General features: G+C 38.1%; 4 protein-coding genes across 7 annotated transcripts; 3 read left to right on the top strand and 1 right to left on the bottom strand.

Moving 5' to 3' along the window:
* Positions 1-19: 19 nt before the first annotated feature.
* On the bottom strand, positions 20-5,909 carry tdg.2 (thymine DNA glycosylase, tandem duplicate 2). Of its 2 annotated transcripts, none has more exons than XM_035947665.2 (10): positions 5,772-5,909; positions 4,286-4,617; positions 3,858-4,057; positions 3,615-3,684; positions 2,747-2,882; positions 1,968-2,050; positions 1,735-1,829; positions 1,478-1,649; positions 1,152-1,307; positions 20-437 (listed from the first exon to the last, which is right to left on the bottom strand). In XM_035947665.2, exons 1-9 carry the CDS (start codon positions 5,780-5,782, stop codon positions 1,201-1,203), a joined length of 1,206 nt encoding a protein of 401 aa, XP_035803558.1. In that variant the 5' UTR covers positions 5,783-5,909; the 3' UTR covers positions 20-437; positions 1,152-1,200. The 2 variants fall into 2 exon arrangements, with proteins under 2 accessions (XP_035803558.1, XP_023125015.1); XM_023269247.3 differs by lacking the exon at positions 5,772-5,909 and adding an exon at positions 5,458-5,596.
* LOC111567885 (ubiquinol-cytochrome-c reductase complex assembly factor 6) lies at positions 5,537-10,797 on the top strand. Of its 2 annotated transcripts, none has more exons than XM_035947666.2 (3): positions 5,537-5,674; positions 7,798-7,934; positions 10,300-10,797. In XM_035947666.2, exons 2-3 carry the CDS (start codon positions 7,827-7,829, stop codon positions 10,417-10,419), a joined length of 228 nt encoding a protein of 75 aa, XP_035803559.1. In that variant the 5' UTR covers positions 5,537-5,674; positions 7,798-7,826; the 3' UTR covers positions 10,420-10,797. The 2 variants fall into 2 exon arrangements, with proteins under 2 accessions (XP_035803559.1, XP_023125019.1); XM_023269251.3 differs by lacking the exon at positions 5,537-5,674 and adding an exon at positions 6,490-6,633.
* Positions 10,798-12,269: 1,472 nt separating this feature from the next.
* si:dkey-42p14.3 (EF-hand calcium-binding domain-containing protein 10) lies at positions 12,270-14,436 on the top strand. Its single transcript, XM_023269254.3, has 4 exons — positions 12,270-12,491; positions 13,574-13,738; positions 14,088-14,178; positions 14,271-14,436. Exons 1-4 carry the CDS (start codon positions 12,392-12,394, stop codon positions 14,314-14,316), a joined length of 402 nt encoding a protein of 133 aa, XP_023125022.2. The 5' UTR covers positions 12,270-12,391; the 3' UTR covers positions 14,317-14,436.
* A 415-nt stretch (positions 14,437-14,851) lies between these two features.
* samm50 (SAMM50 sorting and assembly machinery component) lies at positions 14,852-22,942 on the top strand. 2 transcript variants are annotated; one of them, XM_023269246.3, is made up of 15 exons: positions 14,852-15,013; positions 16,256-16,366; positions 16,719-16,820; positions 16,912-16,999; positions 18,227-18,333; positions 18,510-18,640; positions 19,031-19,118; positions 19,983-20,111; positions 20,459-20,530; positions 20,628-20,714; positions 21,076-21,146; positions 21,819-21,886; positions 21,979-22,125; positions 22,332-22,473; positions 22,794-22,942. In XM_023269246.3, exons 1-15 carry the CDS (start codon positions 14,993-14,995, stop codon positions 22,837-22,839), a joined length of 1,410 nt encoding a protein of 469 aa, XP_023125014.1. In that variant the 5' UTR covers positions 14,852-14,992; the 3' UTR covers positions 22,840-22,942. The 2 variants fall into 2 exon arrangements, with proteins under 2 accessions (XP_023125014.1, XP_054865287.1); XM_055009312.1 differs by having other exon boundaries at positions 21,819-21,885; positions 21,969-22,125.
* Positions 22,943-23,824: the final 882 nt, after the last annotated feature.

The following is a 23,824-nucleotide window of genomic DNA, read 5'->3' on the forward strand; positions in this document are numbered from 1 at the left end:
ATGACAGAAGAAGAATACATCAGCTTTAGAAGAGATTTATTAACTCTGTACTTACAGATTAGAAATTCAGAGTACAATCATCTATTTATACAACATACAAATCATAAAATACCATTCTATCAAAATACAAAATAAGTCACTGGAAACACGTACCATACAAAAAAAAGGAATAAATATTGATAAAAAAAAATAACACCAAAAACATGCACAGGCTGAGTGACAAAGAACAAAACTGTTTTGGGGACTTTCTCTCTTGTGCGTCAAACTGCGTTGCCTCAGGAACAGCACGGCCCCTCTTCTGCTGTGGTGTCGTTTCTTATCCTCACTGATTTATCTTGCTACTACGTCAGCTGATATTTGGTATGTGTTGAGCAAACACCACCAGCTGCAGGGGTTCTACGCCATGTTGACGGCTGACTGGCCTTGGATGTCCATTTCTGCAAAATACCACAATATGGAAGGATTATGCCACTGACAGACTTATAGAAGCATTTCTAAGTTCAAAATCAACACTGGTATGGTTCAGCAAGTTATTTATTTCCAAGAAAAAAACTAAATATTTGTAAGACAATGGCAATGTTTTGTGTAGCATTATGGCATTTGTGACAACCAATTTTCAAAGCATGCCATATTTTTTGGGCTTCAGAAATCTATTTATATGTTACTTATGGCCACAGACTCATTTTCTGTCTGCACTATATACAAAATTCAAATCAGACTTCAAATTTTCTTCAAAGCCTCTCTCCAGCTTTTTACCTTATTAACATGTAGGGACGGTGGACTTTATTTAGCGGACTGTTCTATCTTTTATGTTGTATTTCATATTGTTTATAAGTTTTCTAACCTTTATACCTCACTGTGCCTTATTGCATTGTAGTGTCATGCCCTGCTGGATACCTCAATGTCTTTCAAGATTAATAAAGTATATTTTATTTGATTTGATGTCCGTACGGTGTTTGTCAGATGCATTATGCTTCTTCCATATGACTTAATATTCTCAATATTTCAATTTGCCACTGTGTAACAGAGTAGTTTTACAGTGATGCTGTGGCGAGTGGGGAGATAATTTACATACATCAGAAACACAGAACTGTCTCACTGTATCTGGTTCCAGCTAAATTTAATTAAGAACTACACAATTACTACAATACCTGAGTGCTACAGCTGACAGGCCTCTTTTTCTCTTCTCCTTAGTCCCTTTTAGTTGGAGAAGTTGCTGCTTTGCCTCACGTCATCATGCAGCCCACTATAACTGTCGTATTCTGGATCCACCTGCTCCTCTTTGATTGCAATCCTCTTTGCATCCTCTGCAGAAAAAAACAACAATGAGTTAGAGTTTCATCTAGACAAAACAACGTTTCAAAAAATCCCAATAAGCAGTCCTATTTCTGTGTTTGATTCAGCCACAACAGGAATAGCAACCTAACATCTGATGTTTCAGGTGTGCTGTGTAGCTGACGGAAATAGTGGTCGTTACCTTTAGCCAGCTGCAGGTCGAAAGAGTACTGTGTCTCCACCACCTCATGGCCGGGTGCCATGCCTTTCATCTGGTCTCGCAGTTCCTTCAGCTTGATGTAGAAATGTACTTTATCTTGAGCACGGGGAAACTGGGCACAGCGGGGGCTTGATGATGGCATTAAGTAGCACACCTACGAGAAAGGAAATAAGTTACTAGAAGTTCTGTAGTATTGTGGGGCATAATGCAAGAGACATCAAGTTTCTGTTTCCACATACCGTTTCAGTTTCTGGGATTTTGTAGGGCTGTAGACCAAACTCGAGGTTCTTGGCCTTCACACCAAAGGTTTCTTTGCAAAAGATTTCATAAATACCTGAAAAATTTACAAAAACAATAAAAACAAAACTACACGTTAATACATTGCGAAACTTAGCCAGTGACTTTAACAATAAGTCATCTCAACAACAGAAACTGACAAAATAAAGCACTTTCAGTGTTTGAATAATTTTACCTTTTCCATTAAAAGCTGCTATTAATGGCTTGTATTTCTGCAGCTTGTCAAGTAATTGACGCCCTCCTTCACGAATCTCCTTACTGGGACATAATAGATATTTAAGAAATCAAATGACAGCAGACAAATGTTTTTTAAAGGGACAGGGATCAGTCACTTTTACTTTTACGATCTACAACAGTGGGAGAGACAGCCACGGTACACATGTGGTGTATGTCATATGTGCTGAAATGTACATAAAAAGTGACCGATGAGTATAAAACTAAGCCAACTGATCAACATTGTGCCAGCATCAATCACAATCTAATCACTGACACTATCTCATGGCAAATGTCACTGTGTGCTTTCGTTCTCTTCAACAGATGAGCTGTCACATTCAGAGTCACAGTTTATAATGTGCAGTTAAATCAGGTTGAGTACTGAGCTCCATCACTGCTGTCGGGATGTTTTATCCCAGTCTTACAGCAAGACATTTGCATTAGCAGCTACATTACTGTGTGCACAGATGTGATCCCATAACTACATGTAGAACATTAATCATTAAAGTAGCTACCAAAACCATGTCGCATGTCGAATCTGCATGCCTATCTGTTAATATAACGGCATGTAGTTCAGACTTGTATCATGCTACAAGTGAATTGAAATGGTAACAGGTGTGATCTAGTAGGACTGCTATTGTGACTTTTTTTTGTTACGAGGGCGCTTATTCAGACATGAAGCCGACAAGCTCATTTTCCTTTTTATAAACTACATACACTTTATTGTGAGTTTTTTCTTACCTGGAGAGGTCCTTGCTGCCAGGTGTGGTCCTTTCTACCATGTTGGTGAAGCCGATGCTGTACTTCTCTGGCAGGCTCTGGTCGTGCATGTAGTTTAGCTGCTCATCAGTTAGACCAGACAAAAACAGACATTTCCCTGGATAGAAGAGAAGAGTTGAAAATTAAACTGGCCAAGTGCCTCTCAAGCAAAAAAAAGGAACAAAATACATTTTAAAACTGCTGTTTAGACAGGCTGTATGTCTTCCGTGCAAATAAAGAAAATATTTCCCCTGTTAAACAATGTGCTGTGCTGATAACAGAGTTCCTGAAGTTAGGACACAACCGGTGGCAGCATCAGTATCTGTAAAAGATGTTTTGAATAAAGAAATGTGTGTCTACTGCTGAGAAATAAAGTAAAAACTAATATTCCTGAGCAACCAGTGGAAAAACTTTCAACAACCTCTAATTCTGAAAACCAAAGAAGAATTCATCATTTTTCAATTGACTCTTTAAATGTTAAGAATTCCGACTACTGAGCCCCTAAAAAACATGAAAAGGTTTAACATTGTACAACAGTGTCATGTATTCTGTGCATTCTTTTATCTGTTTGTTCCATCAAATTGCTAAAGCTCCCATGACTTGTGCACAGAGTGAAACATTCAAACCCAAGACACCATTTTTATGGTTGCACTAATAAATCACACTGAAAGTTACAACCTTTAGCTGAATTACATCATCATGTTGGCATCTCTGGAACCTTTCGGATCTCTAAGAACAAATCTCAGCTGCTGCACAACAAGCGTCTGTAATGATGGACTCAACAGGGTAGAAGCAATTAAAAGTGAACATTGTCATGTATTCCCTGTAATGAAATTGAATTTCAACCTACAGAAATGGTTTCCTGGGTTTGGGTAATGGTGTCCTTTGAAGGCTGACAATAGTCCTGGGTTAATTCCAATCTGAGGAGAAACATGAAGGGGTTACCATGGCAGCAGACCTTAAAAACTGCAGTCATTTTTTGTGACTCAAACCTAAACCATAATAGGAAGCAAAAAAAAAACAACAACAAACCACTACATATACAAAAGAAGAAATACAGAAAATTCTTATTAGATACCCATAAATAACTCACTATCAAGATGTCAAGATTGTAGGTAATAACATCTGGCAGGGTTTTGGCCATGACTTCAGCCACCGACATGCCATTGAAGCGGTTGAGAGCCCTCTTGGCTTTTTTAGCAGCCTCAATCTCATCCTCCTCCTCCTGCGTCTCACCATCCTCCGCCTGCTGTTTAGGAGGGCGGCCTCTTTTCTTCTTCACCGGTGTCACAACTAGAACAGAGAGAAACAACTTCTTAAGGTATGACAGTAAATATAAGACAAACTGCAAGAGGAAGTCTTCGAATAGTTGACAAAACAGAAAAGTATCTAGTGAGTGTTACCAAGCAGCATGTGCAAACGTAAATGTAGCACACAAAGAGGTAACATATTTAAATACAGCAGTTATAATTAAAAATGTTTTGTGGGGGAATTTCCCCAATCAATAAAGTCTTCCATTACCTTGAGGTGGAGCAGCAGGCTGAAGCTGGTGCTGAATGCTCGCTTCCTGCTGCTGTATTGTATGTTGATGCTGAGAGTGGTGCAGGGTGGCACTATAATGCTGCTGCTGCTGCTGCTGCTGCTCCCTGACATTCTGCTGGTAGGTCTGCTCCTGGTAGTGATTTGAGGCTGGAGGGTAGCTCTGGTAAAAACTTTCCTGGTAAAGAGGTGGATCCCGATGGACAGATAGCTCCGTCATGACAGGCTCCTCTATGGGACCTTCTGTGTAACGGCCCACGTTGTGATATGGCAGCACATGTTGCGCCTCAGGGTGCTGCTGGCTGGACTGGTACCTTGAAAAGAGGATAAAGTAGAAGGTTAAATGAGAGATGTGCAAAAGAAGTAAACATAACACAACCCGGGCACAGCAAAAAGGGAAAAAAAAATAAAGCAAAATTATGTCTAGTGTTCAATGGGGCATATGAGAAAGTGGGTGAGGGAAACTTACACACAAGTACACAAGACACAATACTTAAAAACATACATGCGCTAATGTACACCAGTTTGTATGTTTGTATTGAAGTCAGGCTCCCAAATCATTTCCTCCTGCTGTGTGTTAGATTTTTTATTAGTCTTGTGCATATAACCTACAACGCTTCCTCTTACACCTGCAAATTGGTCTTTCAATGGATAGCTAACGCTGACCAGGACAGAATGAAGATATACAAGCAATTAATAGGACTGTGACTGTGCAAATGCAATGACACAATGTGAACACTTTATTTTACAACAACAGCTGCAAATTTTTCTGAGTAAAAGCTAGTGTGTGTGTGTGTGTGTATTTATAAATCTTGTAGCAAATAATGGTGTAATAACTGGTGGATATGTACTGACATGTCAAAACTCCCTTTTAAATCTGTCAAACCAGCTACATGGTAAAATATAATATGCCAATTCTGATTTAGGATATTAGTTCTACATTATCACCCTATGATTCATTGTATTTTGATAGGCTATTATTCTTCACAATTACCATTATGCATGCTACAAATCTAAATATTAAGTGTACAGATGTGTATGATGTTGTGCGTCAGATGATGTTTATTTTCCTCTATCATGCATGAAAATGAGGACGTCGAGGAGATAACATGAGAAGTTCCCAAAACCTCCCTCCACCTCCGACACCAACTCACCACTGCTGAAAATAATCCGTAGGAACCGTCAATGATGTAAACTGGTTTTCCTCCATCTTAACTGTTGACTTATTTGAATATATTAACATTCATTCTGATGCCAAAAGTATTAAGACACACTGGGAACACACAGCAAGCCGTGTGAATATTAGAGCACACACAGTACAGAGCTGGCACAAAGACGGATGGACGCTGCTACAGGAAGCCTGGGCTAACAGTAAGCTAACAACATTACTGACTTCTACAACGGCTTTGAAAACGCAACAGACCTCGAAACTAACGAAACGTCAGTGTTCGTGAACAAAGTAACATACCTGTCATACATTTTTTCTTTAGTTTTGAAATAGGAAAACGGGGGGCTGGGAAACCTCCCAAAACAAAGACCATTTAAACGCTTAGCTTTTCGTTTGGATCCGGTTCACTGAAGACTTACCGCCACCGTGTGGTCATGAGGTGTAACTGCCTATATCAGACTGCCCATTATTTTGAATGCTTGGCCACAAAACAAATACAAACACAGCCGTCATGTTATGTATACAATGGATAATAACTGAAATAAACAGTGTAGCAATTCAAACGCTGAACATGACGACAGGGGATCTTTATGGATGCCTCAACATGAGTTTATACCATAGAAGAAGTAGCAGCCAAAGATGGTGTAATTTTGGAGCATTCATCACTCCACAGTAAATTCAGAACCTATTCAAAATGTACATAAATAATGAAAATCTATATCTGAGCCCTATAGTCAACGAATATTATACTTACGGTGATCTATAGGGTTAAATTATACTTCCCCAGTGTACCTGCCTGAGCCATGTAGATCAATATACATTTAAAAGGCGTATTTTAACACCCAGTATGCAAAATTGCGAAAGTTAGATGCAGCCTACGTAACCAAACAGCGTCAGTGTTGTGGGAAAGGGAGATTTTTTTCTTAATTCAATTCAATTTCGAAAATTAAAAATAAATAAATTACCAGTACACGGGTGACAAATTCAAATACAAAGAATCTTAACTTTTGTGGGATTCATAAAATACAGGCAGAGTGAGACCTCTTACTGTTATGCCTATCTGTGTTACGTGGTGTTAGCTAAACAGCATGACCTGCCCGTTTCCCAATGACAGACTCTTCGTTCTACGGTGCTTTCCTGATTTGTCAGTGAAATAAACGAGGTAAGGTTTTACAGGTTTCCCTCTGGTTAGTTTATGTCCGGTTCTGTATGAACAGTTTCTGTGTTACAGACTTGCAAGTCTGCAGCTGCTACATCACAGCTAATCGTTGGCAGCAGTCCTCCTTCAGTGTGTTGTTCCTGTGCAGGTTGTTAGCATTAATATGACGGCATGTCTGTCATACATAGTGAGGTGAAAATGGTTTACTAGCCAAAAAGTGACAGTCTGCTAAAACTGATTATGCTTCATGGTAAAGTTGTGTTGTTATTACAGCTGATTTTATCTGTATCAGACAGTAAGAAAATGCAAATACACAGAGCTTCATATCTGCAGTTGTAAAAGTGTCTTTGTGGAACTTTAACATGTCATCATGTACCAATCAGTTGAGATGAGAACATCAGCAGTTTGTAATGTAATCAGACCTGACTCTTACGGTTACAGATATTAGTATAGTGTTGTTCCGATGGTTAGGTTGTACGTGTTGATTTGTCTAATATTCTTGTTTATATTTGATTATTGGACTGCAATTGTCGTGATTACATATAAAATAATCTCGAGAGAATCGATTGTTTTACAGCTATTTCAACTAATAAAAACCATTGGATTGGCCACAATCTATGGAATGCTGTTTTATTCAATGGTGAAAACAAAAATAAATACACAAAAAATTTGATAAATTAGGTCAAAATAAATAAATATAATATTTAAATACATAAGTCAAAATTTTAAAAAGCGCTTTTTAAAATTTTTATTTTACTTTTATTTACTTATTTTATTTACCAGGATATATGTCATAGCAATGTTTTTTTTCTGGATTATTTGTTAAATATTTAATAAAACATCATTCCCTGACAATTCAATGTAGACAGCAGATAAAATAATGCAGAGATAAGAATATATGTGGACACTGCAATTATTTAATAATACTACATGATTATCATATTGTTCAGTTATATGTCTTTGAATATGAGGAATTGACGATTTTAGGAGACAAAAACATGTTTTATTTAGTAAGTAAATAAGATGGGTCATTTTAGACTTGGCACCAAAATTTAAAAAGCAGGTCAAAAGATGATATTATCATTATTTAACAATTATTATTACCAGTAGATTTAAGGCTTATATTTCACATAGAGTTTTGATTTGTATATTTATCTTCTCCTCCAGGTTGAGTCAGATCTTACCAGTCTGTGAAGATGCCAGCCGGTGTGTCTTGGACTCGGTACGCCAGGTTCTTAGGAGCCAGTGTTCTGGCTATGTTTGCTGGAGCACAGGCTGTCCACATGTACTACCTGCCTGATCTGGTGAGGAACAAAACTGAGCTTTATGGGTTAACAACTTAAAGCTGTTCTGCAGCAATGGAGGTTGATCAAGCCTTGAAAGTCGGTGCTACCAAATCCTACAGGTGTCCCAACTTTTATTGATTACTTACAACCCCCTCTGTCTGCATTAAAGTAGTGCTGGAATACACCATGGCACAATACCCTCAAGAGTATTATTTGAACAGTATTGTACAGCAGAAAGTAGTATGTTGCTATAAAAATGGTGAGGAAAAGGCAATTAACAATAAAAGAGAGACAGACCATCATGACACTGAAAAATGAAGGTCTTTCCTACAGAGAAATTGCGAAGAAAGTCAAGGTGTCAGTGAGTCCAGTTTTCTTCACCATCAAAAGGTTCTCAGAAACTGGGGGAAACTCTGACAGGAAAAGGTCTGGAAGACCCAAAGCCACAACAGAATCAGAAGACAAGTTTCTGAGTCAGAAGCTTCAAGCACAGCTTAACAGTGGTTGTAGTAAGCAAGTCTCAGTTTCAACTGTGAAGAGAAGACTTGGAGTTGCAGGTTTGACAGGTCGAGTTGCAGCAAGAAAGCCATTGCTAAGATGTCAGAATGAGAAAAAGAGGCTTGCCTGGGCCATGAAACACCACCAATACACTACTGAAGACTGGAAGAAGGTATTATGGGCTGATGAATCAAAATTTGAAATCTTTGGTTCATCATGCAGGATTTTTGTACGCCATCATGTAGGAGAAAGGATGGTTCCTCAGTGTGTGACATCAACTGTCAAACATGGAGGAGGAAGCTTGATGGTCTGGGGCTGTTTTGCTGGATTCAGGGTCAGTGGCTTGTACAGAGTGAGCGGTAACCTGAACCAAAACGGCTTCCACAGCATTCTGCAGCGCCATGAAGTACCCTATGGTATGTTCCTAGTTGGTCAGTTTATGTCCTGGCTAACAACACAGTGACTGGTGGCTCATGGCCCAAATTTCTGGTTGAGATGAGTGGCTACACTTTGGAAGACCTGATGCCATGTGTTGAAGATCTCCACAAAATGTACCTTAATGCCACTCAGCACGCACAGCAGTCTGTCCGGGAGAAGTAGAAGGGCCCCAAGTACCATGAAGTTTCCAACATCCAAGCACCTGCTATATTGCTGCTGAACCGACTTCTGTTACCCTTGTCCATGTAGTTTTGTACTCTGTCAGTCTTTTTTTTTCTTTTTAAATGATGTGTGCCACAATTATTTTTTGATAATGCTGTTCATCCTACAGCAAGATAACGACCCAAAACATAAGTCCAAGCTATGCCAGAACTACCTTCGGAAAAAAGAACAAGATGAGAAGCTTGAAAACATGCAGTGTCCAGCACAGTTTCCAGACTTAAACCCCATGGAGCTGGTTTGGGATGAACTGGACAGAAGAGTGAAAGCAAAGCAACCTACAAGTGCCACACATTTATGGGAACTTCTGCAACAGAGTTGGAAAGAACTTTCCCAAGAATTATTAGATTTCCATTGTGGAAAGAATGCCATGAGTGTGTTCAGCTGTTATATCTGCCAAAGGTGGTACTTTGATGAGTCAAAAGTTTAGAACACATTTTGGTTTCTAAATAGATTTTTTTAAAACTTCATTTGTTTATTTGTTCTATGCTTTCATTTCAGAGTACAATGAAAAATTGACATGCATAATTTCCAGTACAAACCTGGAAAAATTGGGGTGTTCTCAAGCTTTTGATCAGTAGTGTACATATGTCTGACTGTGACTCCATAGTGCTGCTGTTATGTGTGTGTTTTTGTGTAGATTAAATTTTCAACTGCCATAGTGATTTTATTCAGGAATACAGTTTTTTCTTCCATTTCCCAATACGCCACTTGACAGCAGTGATGTACAGTGAGGTTCATGACTGGCGAGGCACTGACTTCATCACAATCAGATTTACAAACATATCAACCCTACAGAGTAGCTTATTCACCATTTGATTGGTCAAATAGTGACGCCGGCATGGTGTCACTGTAACTATGACAAATGAACGCTACGTCAGCTGCCGGCTGACGATCACGATTGCAATCCTACTACAAATCGACCACTGCAGACTTATTGTGACTTATCCGTTGGAAATCATACAATGACTGAGAAGCCTTGGTGGATTACTTACTGCACTTTCTGAGTGCTTTTCTTGTCAAAAGATAGGATGATTCTCTTTTTTTACTGAATATACGTTAGGGATTAATCCGTGAGTTGTTGTTTTTTTTTTTTTTTTAACAATGCTGTGTCAAAATCTTGTCGAAAAGAAAGACTTTTAGTCAAAAATATGTTGATATAATGTCATATTATCAATAATTGTCCAATCATGTGTTTAACATTGCTTTCTGTTTTTGTGTCTTTCAGAGTATACCAGAAATCCCACCAAAGCCTGGGGAGCTCAGGACCGAACTACAAGGCTACAGACTAAGAGAAGAAGCTGCTGCAGCCTTACAGCAAATTAAAACAAAGAATAATGTGGACTAATGTTCAATTATACTTCAATTACAGTGTGATGGACTCTAAGTAGAGCAATGTCCAGTTTTTGCCAACAGCTAAAGGCTGCAGTGTATCTGGGAATAGAGTCATTTCTGGGATGTCTGCAAATGATTCTTTTCTATATTGTGTTTCCTTCTAATGGAGCTAACAGGAGCAGAATAATTTGCTACATCACAGTTGGCTGTCCGAGATAAGGATGTTTTCTGGAGCTCATATGTTGTAAATGAAACTCTTCATTCTTTTTGTGTTTGCAGTTGTTGAACGAGTGATGAAATATGTAAATGAGCAGTGACTAAAGTCATTCATGAGTAGATGGCTTCCACTGAGCAGATAAAATGTATTTTAAATAAAAATATCAAACTACAATTTTCCTAGTACTTGGTGGTAAATGCCAGTAATTTAAGCAGGCAATAACACACATGGTACACAGAAGCACCATTTTAATGTCATCTATCATGTAAATATGGACAGTTTACATCTTCAGAAATGTGAAGGATTTTATGATTTTCTCTGTACTCATGTCATTGTAAATAAAATACGTTTGGGTCTTGCACTCTAGGACAGACAACAAGAGTCAGCAGTGGTGCAAAGCAAGTACCTGCTATTTACTCTAGTATTCTATTCGAACACAACTTTGAGGTAGTTGTACTGTATTTGAATATTTGAACTTACTGCTTTACACTTCAACTCCGCTACATTTCAGAGGGAAATACTGTATTTTGTATTCTACATTTATTCAGCAGCTTTTAAATGAAGCTGAAAAATGTACACTATGGAAAATATATTTTTAATGATATACAGCACATAGTTGAAGATAAAGTCTGTGGTTTTCAACATTTTTGACATCTGACATCTTACAAAAATCATCCAACCCTCATGTTTGTGTGCTGTTAACACCTCTACCAAGCGATTTTTCCCCTAAAACTTATCATATGATTTTATTTCAATTGAAGTTCAAATGATCAAATACTTTACCAGAAAGTCAAACCCAAGAGAAAATCTAAAAAAAAGTGCATTTATTTTTCTTCTTTCTTCTCCCAGTAATCGTGAGATGTCTCCTCAGATTTATCTCATGTCCCTATACATTAAAATGTCCATAAAGTAGCTCAAACCAGCTCCACCTGCAGCAGCAACACAGTAACATTCTGCCGACACACTGATGCTTCACTATGAATAATTTCATGTCTTGTATAATAACATATCGGTTAGCAGTTAATATTTTAAGTACATTTTGCTGCCTGTTCTTATGTTTAGGCAGGACTTGTACTTGTATTGGAGTATTACATTGCAACATCACATCTTTGTTGTCATCACCTTCGGCTCTGGAAGTGGTGTATGTTTTGTCTGGCATTTTATGGGCTATTCATTTTTAATGTTGATTGTGGGGAGGATGGTGCAGATGTGCAGCAGTATATAATGCACTGCCTGTCCAAAAAAAAAGTCACCACTTGGATTTAACTAAACAAATAGGTAAGAGGCTTCCAGTGGATAATTACTGCAGTGATGAATGTGTTTCAGCTAGCAACATCTTATTTAACCCTAGCTGATGCAGTGAGAAGCTTCTCATTTCTGAAACAACCGTGTCGGAAGGCATATCCTGTGGTCATGGAAAGGATGTTAATTTGTTTCAGAAGGATAAAATTATTGGCCTGCATCAAGCAAAGAAAACAACTAAGGGGATTGCTAAAACTACTAAAATCAGATCCAAAGAAATATTAGAGTGTGCGACTTTTTTTGGACGGGCAGTGTTTAAGTGAGAGACTTGACAAGTATGAACAGACGCCACAGCAACAGTCAAAGAGAGACAAGAAACGGGACCGAGAGGTGAATGATCTGCAACAGAGAGCCTCCGGCGGGTATCGATCCTGCGCCTCATCATGTACGTCCATCATGAAGCATCCAGACCGTTAGAGGCCGGTGTATCATAGCAACGAGTGGCAACAAAAGTTAACTGGAAAAGATGGCGACGAGAGAGCAACAAGCCGCTGATTACCTGGAGAAACACAAAATCAGGGAGCTCATGGAAAACCTGATCAGCATGCTCTTCTACTACAGACCCGGTTAGAGATTATTCGACTCCGTTGCAGACACAGCACCGTCTCAGCATGTGGTAAACAAAAAGTTGTAGCCATAGCTAGCAGGCTAGTTCAGATAACGTACACACGATGCTGTAAGCTCATGAAAAAGCCATAATACGATTTTTGGTTATCTGTTCATATCACCTCGATATTTACCTGATTCCGAATTGTTTTAGAATTGCATTTGTCTGACTCTCTTCCTATGTAACAAAAAAATAAATAAATAAAAATAAAAATTGGAAGAACTAAAAACAGCTAATCCAGTGTATTATAAACGCATTGTATTACACCCAGCTAAAACCTTTGTTATGCACAGTTCCTCAAGAAAACTTACCAATATAAAGGTTATGTTCAGTTTTGTTGAAACTAAACGCTTTCAGGGAGATGTTGAATTAACCTGAATAAATTAAATCAAAGTTCAAGTTAATCTACAGAACACGTTCTAAAACAACATCAGTTGACCAACGTGCAGAAAGCAGGATAAAATTTGCCAAATCAATAAAAATAAAATACTAAAAATAAATTAATAGAAAAACAAGACAAACAGGACAACTACTCAATTTATAAAATAAATACATGATACAGAAATATTAGGATCAGTAAGGGCAACCAAAATCCTTTGAAAACATGTACATCTTGACATTTTTCTTTAAAAATATCAATGGAAGAGGCACATTTGACTGATTATGACTCCACAGCATTTTTTTCACTTCATGAAGACAGGATTTCTTGCAGGACTATGTGTTGACTATTAGTTTTTGCTAAATCTACATCAATAAATTGTCTATTGAGTACACATTTCTAACTGTCAGGCATTAAGCAGAGGTCTGTAACTTATTGTGTAATTTGAAAAAGGTTGCAACAAGACTACCACATCTTTTAACTCTGCACAAATGTCATATTACTCTTTTGTTTTTCCTCTAATATTAAACATCTGTTTAGTGTTGCTGTATTTATCAGAATCCTAATTTTACCTCCCTAAACAATTCAATAATTTATTGCCAGAAACAGAATATGTAAGCACTATAATAACTATGTATTGTTATTATTGGTTGTTTTTTCAGAGAATCCCAGAGAATTTCTTATTGAGCAGCTGAAGTTGGTGAAGCTTTCTCAACAGACTGGTGTGACAGGTCCAAATCTGTTTGACGACTCTAACCTGGATGCAGTCTTAGGGATACTGGACCCTACTAATCAAAAATACATCACTTTTGCCCAATACAAGCAGGGTGAGTGCTGGACATTTTTGGGCACAGACACCAAAACTGAACACACTCTCAGTGTAATTAAATGCAATGTTTTTTGTTGTGACCGCACAATTTCAAATGTCCCTTGAAAAAAATCTACTATATTTTCATACTTTTATTTTCAAGTGTTTATTCAGTATTTCTGTAGAACTATTAAACGCAATATTCCATATGTAGGGGAGTATTTATTCGTTTATCACCTATAGTTACTTTTAACTGACCCAATTATCATGTCATACAGCCAAATGTAGCATCATCACAGGAATACTAGTTGGGGAATAATGACACAGGGGGCTAATACAGATACTCACAGAACTCTTTATCCCCACAGCTCTGATCACACTGGGCATAAAGGACATTAATGAATGTCCTGACGGTGTAAATGAAGACAGAATATCCTATGAGACATTCAAAACTGAAGCGTAAGCAAAGCTTTTAAAATCTAACAAGCATGTCAGACAATATTAACCAGTGATGTTCTGGAATTATTTTTTGTCTCATTTTGCAATTACAGGGTGCAAGGCCTGCAGAGATACTCATCAACATACGTACAACAATGAAACCAGTGTCGACTTCCACTCAGCTCCTGTGTTATGTTGTGTTGTGTTATCTTATGTAATTCTAAAAAAAAAAAAAAAAAAAAAAAACTGGGGCTGCCAAACTTCAAGAAATAACACAAAGTCAGATATTCTGTTTGCATCTTTGCATTCTTTGTCTAAAAGCTGATTTTCTATTTGCTTTGGTCATGCTGAAATTTTAAAAAAAGAAACATTTTTATATATAAAAATAATCCATTTTGACATTGCACCTGGTCAAGTTGTCAATGGAAAGTTGTAGTGGTTTCGGTTTGTGTATGTGCACCTAATTACCAATAAATGAAATCCAAAAAAAGCACATTTCTGTTTGTAATTAATAGTGTTTGCCATGCTCTCTAAATCATCGATGTCGATGTGTAAAATGATTTTTATATGTATTATTGTTCTAGTAGAAAGACATAATGAAAACAAGCCGTGCGCTTTACCTAGATGTGAACCCTTCAGTGTGTTTCTTTCCTTTTTGCAGCGTTGCTCTGTTGAACGCGCCCCAGCGGAAGGCGTGGTCAGGAAGTGACATGGCCGCATCCTTATACGGAGCTCCCTCGTCTTTCTCCGGTTACTTGTAGGTTAAATTAGTTTGTCTTTTTTCCTCGGGAAGTTTCTACTGTATTTACCGGGACAGCGCCCTGCGGAGCTCAGCATGGGCACCGTCCACGCCAGGGTAAGCAAAACTCCGGTGAACGTGTTAGCTGTGAGTTTGACCTCTCTGTGAGTTTAGTGACTGAGCGGCTGCTGTGCTGCATGAAAAGGCCCCACATTGGAACACTCAGCAACATACTACATCCAGCTATACCACCACAGACTGAAGCTAATTCTGCTAAAAGTGCTAGTTTCTTACACTTCACTGTTTTGGAGGCTGTGCCAGCAGTGTATGTGAGCCACTGACAACAGTGACAGATGCTAGTGGTGCCTCCACTCAGTGTTGTCTCACTGCTGCCAACAAACTGAAGCAGCTTGAGCTCGCTCTCTCCAAAGTTAATCATTACACCTTTTTTATTTATCTCGTACAGTTCTCTCGACAGTGTTTTGAAAATACTGAGGTCATGTGTGGAGCCTCACTCAGATAAGTCAAATATGTAACTGTAAATGAATGTTATAATAGTGTAAGTAATTAAAATTGAATGTAAAAGGAAACAAAAAGCTTTGAACTTTTCCTTGAAAGTCACGTACCTAGGTAAGTTTTTGTTTGTCACCAGCTGCTTTTATTCTTCATGCTTTTCATTAGTGTGTTTTTCTTTCACACATTTAATCATTTATATAGTCCCTATTTCCCCATACAACATTTCCCATTTTCCTGATATATGAGATGGACATTCTTTTTAAACATATATTTACCGCTTGTCGCATAAGTTACAAAAAAGGTTTTTATTATATATACATATATGTGTGTGTGTGTGTGTGTGTGTGTGTGTGTGTGTGTGTGTGTGTGTGTGTATATATATATAGATATGGACTGTCAGAAGGGGAGAAGCCCAAATATATATATTTGCATATAAAATGCAAATATCAATTATTTTCAGGTCCTGTTTCTTCATTGTAATAATGTGTTTCCCTTCTCTTTTTCATGAGTGTAAACTGGATATTTTTGGCTGTATCAGTTAATTGGTCAGTAGATCAATAGACAAGTAATTTGAAGGTGCCATCGTAGACTTTTGAAAACTGTGAAAGACTTGTTTTTTTTACACTAAGTGTTAAATACATGTTGTGTAATTAGAACTCCCCTTATCAATACCCATCATTTCAAGAAATATTTCCAAAGATGTGACTCTGTGTGTTCAGTTGTCTCTATAAGCTTCATCTTGTAGTCCCTTTTTGAACACTTATTCTAATTCCTTCAACTTTTGCTGTCAACACTGTGGGCTATTTGTGATTCTACTTGTTTTTCTGATATTTTGTGCTGCAGAGCCTGGACCCTCTGCCCATGCACGGGCCAGAGTTGGGAGTTCAGGCAGATGACATCGATGCTCCAGAAATTGAGCAGGAGCCAAAGCAAGAAGTTCTTGAAAACAAGGATGTAAGATTTATTTAGTTCCACACAGTAATTACAGAAGACTGATTAGAAGCACTTGAATTGACACATTGTTTGCACTTTGCCAGCATAGAAGTAAGAGATGTAAGAGATTCCTGACTTAATATCCATACAGTAGTTTAATATGAAATAGCCACCTTGAAAATATATACATGTGATGGCTGTAAATAAATGTTTTGACACAATGAAAAGCCAGCAAACAACAGGTTGAATGTATGTAAAATCATTTAATAGATGTAATGAGCTGCATCCTTCTGTCTGGCTGAGTGTAACTGAATGTGCACTGTCTTGCATGTTCATAATATTTCTTGTGCTGTCCGTCTCTTCTACTTTTCAGGTTGTGGTTCAACGAGTGCACATAGATGGGCTTGGAAGAACCAAGGAGGACCTGTTGACTTATGAAATTGCAGAAGTGTTCCGGGCAAAGAACTTGATTGATGTAGGTGCATATTAATACAGATATGTAAATCAATGCAGGTTCAATTTGTGCTTGTGACTGGCATCAACACATGGTTCAATTTGTTGCACAGGTGATGCGAAGGTCCCATGAAGCCCGACAGAAACTTCTGCGTCTTGGTATCTTCCGAAAAGTCGAAGTTGTTATTGACACCTCACGAGGTACTGTCAGGCTTTGTGCAGTTTTGAAAAATAACACACCTATGATTTATACATAGGCTGTTTCCACATTCTTGTGTTTTGTTTGCTGTGTGAGTTGGGTTTGGAGTTACTATCTGTAATGGAAAAAGTAAACAAACCTTTTGGCATTATCTGCAGCTGTTTTAACTTAGAATTCACAATCATGTGCTGTTCTTGCTCATACTTAATACGTCATTCAAATATTCAGTTTAGGTTAAACGGTGAACCTGAAGGCAAATAATATCAGCAAATGCTAACTTTAGTCAGGAGTTAGCAAACCTGGAGTCCAATCAGCGAAACAGGGTTGGAGGTGTAGATTAAAGCTTCTTTGAATCGTAACAATACTTTGACTTCACTATTAACAGGAGCATTGGCTTTTTTAAATTATTATTATTATTTTTTTTTTAAAAGGAGAGTATTTAGCCCTGTTGTTATTCTCCCTAGCCGTGGATGCTGCTAAAGACTTAAAGGAAATATGGGAGCTTTGTTTATGACCCTATCACTGAAGGAGCATAGTTTCCACAGCAGAACACGACAAAGGAAACTGTTACCATCCAGAAATACTCCCTTAACCACACTTCACAATAAAGGTAAAGTATGGTTTAGGAAGCTTCATAATTTGGGACTGCTTTGCTGAATTCCACAATGAGGGAAAATTGAATTCCCATGTTTGTCAAGGTTTCTTATGGAGTGACTGTCCACCATGTAAAGCTTAGTAGAAACTGGGTGATGCAGCAGGGTAATGACCCTAAACATGTAGGTAAATGCATTGTAAAATGACTTCAAACTAAGGATATTCAGTCAGATCCCAGACTTTAGCCTGATATAAATAGTGTAGTTCCCTCACAAGTGATTCACACCAGAGGCACTCGGAGTATAGCTGAGCTGAGGCAGTTCTCTCAGGAAGAGGGATCCAAACCTCTCCAGTTTACTCCTATCAAATGAGCTCAAACCAGTTATTTAATTCAAGGGTTCAATTACTTTTTCCACCAGCACGGTGACTGTGTAATGGGTCTGATTAACAAAGACACACAAGACTTTAAGTGGTTGTGTGTTATTAGCTTGATCACATTGTGTTTGCGCATGTGACATAGATGAGATTAAGATTTACTTTTATTACTACTTAACACAGAAACCTAGGTAGTTGTGAGGGATTCACTTGCTTTTTCTTACCATAAAGTAGATCTGACTGTTTTCTTACCTCTTTAGGTGAGGATGCGCTTCCTAATGGCCTTGATGTGACCTTTGAGGTCACTGAGCTGAGACGTATGACAGGCAGCTACAACACCATGGTTGGAAACAATGAAGGAAGCATGGTAAGTGTCAGCATCAATACACTGGTTTACCAATGTTGAAATTATCTATCTGTAAAGATAATTTCCATTTTCTTTAGTGTTTTGCATTTGATGTTTTTCTTTAGTTTGTTTACTGCTAAATGCAAAATGACTGGTAAAGAAGCTCTGATCAGCTCTTTGACTTTCTGTCATCTCAGGTATTGGGCTTGAAGTTACCCAATGTATTCGGTCGGGCAGAAAAACTGACATTCCAGTTTTCCTATGGTACTAAAGAGACATCCTACGGCCTGTCCTTCTTCAAACCCCAACCAGGACACTTTGAGCGCAAGTAAGATATGAACACCTTCATATAATAAATTCTTTTTTTTTTTTTTTTTTTTTTTTTATGTTTAATGAAATTGGTAAATGTAAGCATGCTGAGCTGGAAGAGGAACAGTGCAGAAAAACAACAACAATCATACAGTGGTAATTGCACCACACTTATGGCATGTCTGGGTGGTCCACATTTGTTATAAGTCGTCCTGGTATGCATGTGTCTCAGTTCCATCGGAGGGGACCTGTCAGATGTGTGGTCTTTATTTGCTATAATGTATACAGTCATTGTCCTGCCCTCATTAGTCTTGTGGTAAAGGTGAATGTTTGTGCAGTAACTATGAATGGGTTCATTTTGTAACTACATGCAAAAATTAGTTTTTTTTTCTTTTCTTGCCACTTTCAGTATCTCAGTCAATGTGTACAAAGTAACAGGTCAGTTTCCATGGAGTTCACTGAGGGAGACAGATAGAGGCGTCTCTGCAGAACTGAGTGTAAGTACTTTCTTTCTCTTGCCTCCTGGAACATTTCTGAAGTGAAATAACAAATTTAGGGCACAGTTATGACTTACAGCTGATTGCAGTTGCTATTCTGCCTTCATCTGTTAGTTTGTTTGTGCTGTTGTTTGACTTTGGCATTTTAACCAGTTATTGTGGACCTGACATTCTAAAACATCAAAGCTACACAGAGGTTGACCTGCAGCGTATTCTGTGAGATGAAATCACTGTCAGAAAGGGCTGTATGAGAGTGAGGTACAATGGTCAAAGGTAATCTAAATATAAGGCACACTTAAACTGATGTTTTTAGTTGGGCCTTTTTTAAAAGGCCAGAATCCATTTTGGAGGTGACCCTGTCCACACCAGTAGTTTACTTACCTTCCGTACTGGTCCTACTGTCTGCTTGTCCACACTGGGAGTGTATTGCCATCTGCTGTGGGTAATACACTGACTACTGTATGGATAAGTGCCTTATACTGCCCCGCTTTAAAGAAACCAATGTATCCCTTCAAGTTCTATTTTTCCATGAATGACAAAATGAGAAAAAAAGAACCTTTGCAGAAGCCATCAAAACCTTCTGTCAGGTACCATGAAGTCCAGTTCAGAGCTTGTGTTTAGTTCATAAGAGACAAATAGTTGGGACTTTGTTTGACCAGTTGTCCTGCACTAACATTTACTAATTTGTTGTGGTGGGATAATACTTTACTACTAGGAGCCTTTCACAAAGTCATTGTTCTTCCTGTGTTGTAAGGAGACAACACCTTACAACACAGTGTATGCTGTATACATGTTTACTGCATTAGACCTGTAATGAAACAAAAGTAACAAACTGGTGTCTCATTGCCATTTTTTTACCTGCAGTTCCCTGTGTGGAAGACCAGCCAAACCCTGAAGTGGGAAGGAGTGTGGAGAGAGCTGGGGTGTCTGGCTCGCACTGCCTCTTTTGCCGTCCGAGAGGAGAGCGGCCATTCCCTCAAGTCCTCACTTTCAGTATTAATCTTCTATTTTCTATTTTTGATTTAATATTTTATCAGGAGCTTTGAGATTTCTAATAAAGGAAACTAGAGACTACACTTCAGCATAGTGGGTGGTGGTATGCACTATAGTCATAAGCTACAACCTGCTATTATACAAAACAAGAAGTGCTTTAAAATTACTGCATAATTACTGTGCTTTCATTAAGTTTTCTGTCTGACAGATTTTGCACAGCAAATTCCAGTAAAATTATATGAAAGATAGCAATTGGGATTATCACGTGGAATGCTGTCGATGGACTGACACTAGAAGTAAACCAGTATGTAGCTGTAGTTGTGTGAATAATGTGCTTTGTATTTCAGCATGCTATGGTCATCGACACCAGAAACTCCTCCATCCTTCCCAGAAGAGGAGGCCTGCTGAAGATTCATCAGGTTCGTTGTTCACCGTGAAATTGGAGCTTTTTCAAATGCTCTATAACAACAATACGACTCATCTTGTACACAAGGTTCAAGTTATGTGTTTGTGTAGGAACTTGCTGGTTACACTGGTGGAGATGCCAGCTTCCTAAAGGAGGACTTCGAGATCCAGCTCAACAAGTCGCTCTTCTGGGACTCAGTGAGATTTTGCATTTTACATTTCAGTCATTTAGTAAACTGTCTCAACTAAAGACACAAGTTAACTTTAAGTAGTTTGACCACAAATACATGTTAGATGGCATACACATATTGATTAATTCAGAAATAAAAATGTAATTGCAGCCTTTTTCTGTTATAGTTTTAGATTGGTAATGTGCAATAAGTGTTTAGCAAAAAAGTCACGTTATATGCTAAGGCTATTGTGCAAATAGCCTGTTAGCAGAAATGATAACTAAACAACCACCAGAGTGATTTGTAGTATTCTTTTCTAAAGACATTATTGTTTTTGTGATTCTGTACATGCTTCAGCTTTACTAAACCCTTTGACTTCTCTCCTCCAGGTCCTTTCTGCTTCACTGTGGGGTGGTTTGCTTCTACCTATTGGTGAGAAGCCAACAAGTATAGCAGACAGGTACAGAAATAAAGTTCACCAGCACTATTACCAGTATTAACCACACCAGGGATGTTCAAAGTCTATGCTACAGGGCATCAGGCAAAATCAAAACCAGTTGAGCCTGTTATTTTTTTCTATTAATTTTATTTAGGTCTTCATTTGTATACATACTGGCAAATCAGAAATTTTAAAGTTTGTCAAACTAGTAGTAGTGAGAAGTTCTCTTTTGTGCCAATTGATGTTTTAAGTATAATTGGATTACAGTTACACTAAACACAAAAGGGATGATTCTTGGGAAGGTTTTGGTATCACTTTTCTATGAATTCTTTGTGGATTCACGGGTATTTATTTACAGTGGACAATATAATGTCATTAGAAAGGATGTGTCAGAGAAGGAGTGTGTTTTTTTTATGCAAATTGCAGCATTTGGGCACAACTATTGCTACTGATATTGCTGACCATGTTGGTGAGCAGGCCATAGCAGCAGTCCAAATTATAGTAACTACTTTCCAGTTGTTTCTTGGATAGAAGGATTCGCCTGTTTCTTTAGCCTAAAACGGTAACCCTTCGGTGTGCCTCATAGTTTGAAAACCTCTAAAATAGACCATGTGTAGTCATAAAACTAATTTAAATGTTTAAAATTGCTGAAGCCACAGAAACTAAAATCAGCATTGTTTGTTGTCCTCCTAGGTTCTATCTCGGTGGCCCCACCAGTATCAGGGGATTCAGTATGTACAGTATGGGCCCACAGAGTGAAGGTGAGACATTACTTTGGCTAAGCTGCTTAGTCACCAGCCTAAAGTTTGATAGTTAATTGAAAGGTTGTGTTGTGACATTACTGGCATGGCAGGTGACTATCTGGGAGGAGAGGCTTACTGGGCTGGAGGCCTCCACCTCTACACCCCTCTACCCTTCAGACCAGGCAGGGGAGGCTTTGGGGACCTCTTCAGAACACACTTCTTCCTCAACGCCGGAAACCTTTGTAACCTCAACTATGGTGAGCAGCTGGAAACAGAATGAGCACCAATTTATGTTTTATGAACCAAATCATGACTAAATTCTGTTGAGTAGGACTGGATTAATTGGAATTCTTATGTTACTGATAGCATGTTTGAGAAAAGCAGAGACCAAATTATAGCTGCAGACATATGCAGATGCCTTTGTTTTCTATCTGGCAGAATTCATATATATGCTTTTACTTAGGTGAGGGGCCAAATGCACACTTGAAGAAACTGGCAGAATGCATCCGTTGGTCATATGGACTGGGTATTGTACTGCGTTTGGGAAACATTGCCAGGCTGGAGCTCAATTACTGCATTCCCATGGGAGTCCAGAGTGGAGACAGGTAGTGCAAGTTTGATTATCTAGTGTTAGTTTGGATGAATGTGATTTTGATCAAGTAATTTTCTTTAAAGACATTTGAGTCATGTTTAGAACCAATCACATTCAGACTGACTGTAACGGTGGGTTTCAGTGCAGTGTAACTCATACCTCTGTTTACATGTGTGGAATATATTCAAGAGCTTTTCCAGCCAAATGTAGTAAATTAGAGAGCAGTGTGAGAAACTGGCTCTATTAAAGTAAGAAAGCAAATTGTTTGACTTTATCTCTCTCTTTGCTTTACTTTGATGCTGATATCAAAAATACTCTCTGCTTTCCTTGCAGGATATGTGATGGAGTCCAGTTTGGAGCAGGAATCAGATTCTTGTAAAACCGCATTTCTTTAATGCCAGATGCATTTTATTGTAAGGATAACTGGCTTGTACAGAATCATTGTTGCAACAAATTAGTTCAATAAAAATGTTTACACCAACCTTCTAATGTGAGTAGACCTTTTAATGTGCGTGTCTTGTTATTTTACTGTAAAAGTCTGACCATTTCCTAAAGTCAAACTTTTTTGTCATAAGTTTATATTATGGAGGTTCCATTTCATAGCAGGACATTTGCAGTGATTACATAAATGTGTGGTATGCATTACAGGATGTGATCTTTTTAATCAAAGTTATGACCAAGATACAGGAACGGGTAGCTTTTTAACAATAAAAACACATTTCATTGTACCGTAACTGTCTCTAGTTGGATAAACTACCATCATACATGGATGTGTGGAAATCATAAAAATACTACAGCTGTTGTGTCTATAGGTGAAGTTTTTCTCCACAAATACTCTGCAGCATCCTCTCCTGGGCAATTGTGAAACATGGTCACCCAGCTATACAAAATCTCTGAACATCAAATAATTGGTAACCTTCGCTGTTAAATAAGAAACCAAGGTGTATAACTGTTGTTTCTTAATTCTGATATTGCTATAGTTTTCAAGCAGCCTCAATGCAACAACAGCATAGTGAAATTCAGTAATGGTATTTGGTCTTTCTTTGCCACACCAAGATTTTCAGTGGCCCCATCTGGCTACCCCAATGAAAATTCCTGAAGGTGCCCCTGGCTACAAGAGTAGAAGTAAAGGAAGAACGGTCTTGTCAAAGTGACTTCTCCAAAGTACTAAAATAATGTTGTAAATGAGGAATCTCAGTTTGTGATTTTCAAAAAGGGGTTTTTCATTATAGGTTTTTAAAAGGAGATTGATGGGACATAATTCTAATTTTATACAACATGATAAAAGGCACAAAAAGTTATCAGGTCTTCATGCTTTCTGTGGCATCTGTAAATCTGAAACATTTTTGGAACACTGTCTCCAT

The sequence above is a fragment of the Amphiprion ocellaris genome, chromosome 3, assembly GCF_022539595.1.
Source record: "Amphiprion ocellaris isolate individual 3 ecotype Okinawa chromosome 3, ASM2253959v1, whole genome shotgun sequence".
In the NCBI taxonomy this organism is placed as follows: Eukaryota; Metazoa; Chordata; class Actinopteri; family Pomacentridae; genus Amphiprion; species Amphiprion ocellaris.

Coding starts and splice junctions, on each gene's coding strand:
- tdg.2 (XM_023269247.3), bottom strand. CDS start 5,546: ATGTTAATATATTCAAATAAGTCAACAGTTAAGATGGAGGAAAACCAG. Junction 3,685..3,857: donor ACAATCTTGACATCTTGATA/GTGAGTTATTTA, acceptor GTTTCTCCTCAG/ATTGGAATTAACCCAGGACT. Junction 2,051..2,746: donor GGCAGCAAGGACCTCTCCAG/GTAAGAAAAAAC, acceptor ATTATGTCCCAG/TAAGGAGATTCGTGAAGGAG.
- si:dkey-42p14.3 (XM_023269254.3), top strand. CDS start 12,392: ATGGCGACGAGAGAGCAACAAGCCGCTGATTACCTGGAGAAACACAAA. Junction 12,492..13,573: donor GCTCTTCTACTACAGACCCG/GTTAGAGATTAT, acceptor TTGTTTTTTCAG/AGAATCCCAGAGAATTTCTT. Junction 13,739..14,087: donor TTTTGCCCAATACAAGCAGG/GTGAGTGCTGGA, acceptor TTATCCCCACAG/CTCTGATCACACTGGGCATA.
- LOC111567885 (XM_035947666.2), top strand. CDS start 7,827: ATGCCAGCCGGTGTGTCTTGGACTCGGTACGCCAGGTTCTTAGGAGCC. Junction 7,935..10,299: donor TGTACTACCTGCCTGATCTG/GTGAGGAACAAA, acceptor TGTGTCTTTCAG/AGTATACCAGAAATCCCACC.
- samm50 (XM_055009312.1), top strand. CDS start 14,993: ATGGGCACCGTCCACGCCAGG. Junction 20,112..20,458: donor CCCTCAAGTCCTCACTTTCA/GTATTAATCTTC, acceptor TTTGTATTTCAG/CATGCTATGGTCATCGACAC. Junction 21,147..21,818: donor CCAACAAGTATAGCAGACAG/GTACAGAAATAA, acceptor TTGTCCTCCTAG/GTTCTATCTCGGTGGCCCCA.